Genomic DNA, 1,698 nt, shown 5'->3' with positions numbered 1-1,698 from the left:
TTCACACTTACATAAGACGCAAAACGCAGCATATTCATTTCCTGGCACCTTCCTGAGAAAGCTGTGTCGTTCCAGTAGCTCTTTTGTTAGTCTTGACCATCTTTTAGGCATGCTGAACAACGAGTGACTTGGTGAATCGTCTTTACGCAGGACTTAGGAGCCGTCTTGCGTCAACGGCGTCATCAACCAATGAGCATTAGGTTACACAGACATGTGACATAAAGTTGAGCTAATGTGACATTGAGAACTTTGTTGTCAAGGTTTTTGGATATTTTCCCATCTACACTGTCCGAACTGAGGAGCTGAAAGACTTCTGTTTATTTGTTGATGTTGAACATGCCACTCTCCTTGGGACCAGCAGAACCCATTAGCTCTCACTGGGACCTGCAGTTGAGGGTTCTGAAGCTTTATCCAGCACTTCAGTCCTACTTCAGGTCTCAGGAAAAAGCACCAAATTTAATCATCAAGTTCCTAGAAAACCAAGTGTGTGAGGCCTGGCTGTGGTTTACACACATTACAACCAACTGTCACTGTTTAATGACACCATCAAAAAGATGGAGAAAGAGAAGAGCACAGCTGTCCACGCTGCACAGCACCTGTGTGATCTACAGGAGAAACTTTTGGAGAGGAAGGCCGCCCTCTTCATGGGATTAAAGGTGAGTTTAAACATATTCTAATTAAAAGTAATGTAAAAACAAGGCTCTTATATTAATGCTTCTTGAATTATTATTGGTGTTTTTTTCAGGTGAAGAGCATTCTGGCTACCCAAGAGCGCCCTCAAGTGGAGGTGTTTAAGCAAAGCGTCCACACCTTCTATGAAGGTTGCATCTCATATCTGCAGGAGTGGAGCTCCTCATTTACTGACATGAAGTGCTTCTCTTGGACCCTGCTCGAAGATCCACCAGGTTGGGATGTGGTTGAGAGCTCCCTGAGGTGTGTCTCCTCAAAGCTGCCAAACATTCACATCAATGAAACGGAGCTCTTTGGCGAAGTTACTTCTGTCAAAACTTACACATCTGACAAGATTGGACTGTGGGACCGAGACATTAAACCAGCAGATGAGTGCTGGGCTGAAATCTTAATACATTTTAAGCATCAGCATGTCCCATTTAAAAATGTAGCCATCATCTGCCAGTTTGCCATGTGCCTACCTGGCACAAACGCCTCTGTGGAACACATTTTTTCTCTCATGAACAACACTTGGACCAATGAGAGAAATCGTTTGGGACTGGAAACTCTGAAGGCACTGCTCATTACTCGGGTGAACTTTGATGACTGCTCTGAGTTTCATGCCAGACTTGCTGACAACCACAGTCTGCTTAAAAAGATTCACTCAAACATGAAATACTCTTAAAGAGTTACTGTGACATTAAAGGGAACAATAGGGCTGTTCATTTAGTGCAATATTTTTGTTTCTAATAAACTTGAAGTCAGTGAAATACTTTTTTTTGTTCACAAAAGGGCTACATTTAATATTGCCCAAACAAATGTGTTTAGAAAAATACTGTATTGTTTTGAAAAACGATTGCACTAAAAATATTAGAAAAACTGTCCTTATTTTGAATATAGATCAAATGTTTCTGTTCTTGCACATTCTACAATCAAAAGCTGTTATTAAGGTCAGTTAAATTCTTTGTTTATCTTTTCACAAAAGGGCTACATTTAATATTGCCCAATGTGTTTCACAAATACAGTATT

At 40.7% G+C, this 1,698-nt stretch overlaps 1 protein-coding gene across 1 annotated transcript; it reads left to right on the top strand.

Annotated features, from left to right (window-relative positions):
* The first annotated feature begins 469 nt into the window (after positions 1–469).
* On the top strand, positions 470–1,354 carry LOC129163513 (uncharacterized). Its single transcript, XM_054741324.2, has 2 exons — positions 470–656; positions 746–1,354. The coding sequence occupies exons 1-2, from the start codon at positions 555–557 to the stop codon at positions 1,352–1,354; spliced, it is 711 nt and encodes a 236-aa protein (XP_054597299.2). The 5' UTR covers positions 470–554.
* The last annotated feature ends 344 nt before the right edge of the window (positions 1,355–1,698 follow it).

The sequence above is a fragment of the Nothobranchius furzeri genome, chromosome 5, assembly GCF_043380555.1.
Source record: "Nothobranchius furzeri strain GRZ-AD chromosome 5, NfurGRZ-RIMD1, whole genome shotgun sequence".
Taxonomy (NCBI): Eukaryota; Metazoa; Chordata; class Actinopteri; order Cyprinodontiformes; family Nothobranchiidae; genus Nothobranchius; species Nothobranchius furzeri.
The sequence above is the reverse complement of the archived record's forward strand: the minus strand, read 5'-3'. Positions and strand labels throughout refer to the sequence as shown.

Excerpts from the sequence above, each read along its gene's own strand:
- LOC129163513 (XM_054741324.2), top strand. The coding sequence starts at position 555 with ATGGAGAAAGAGAAGAGCACAGCTGTCCACGCTGCACAGCACCTGTGT. Across the intron at positions 657-745 it reads CCCTCTTCATGGGATTAAAG|GTGAAGAGCATTCTGGCTAC; the intron begins GTGAGTTTAAAC and ends TGTTTTTTTCAG.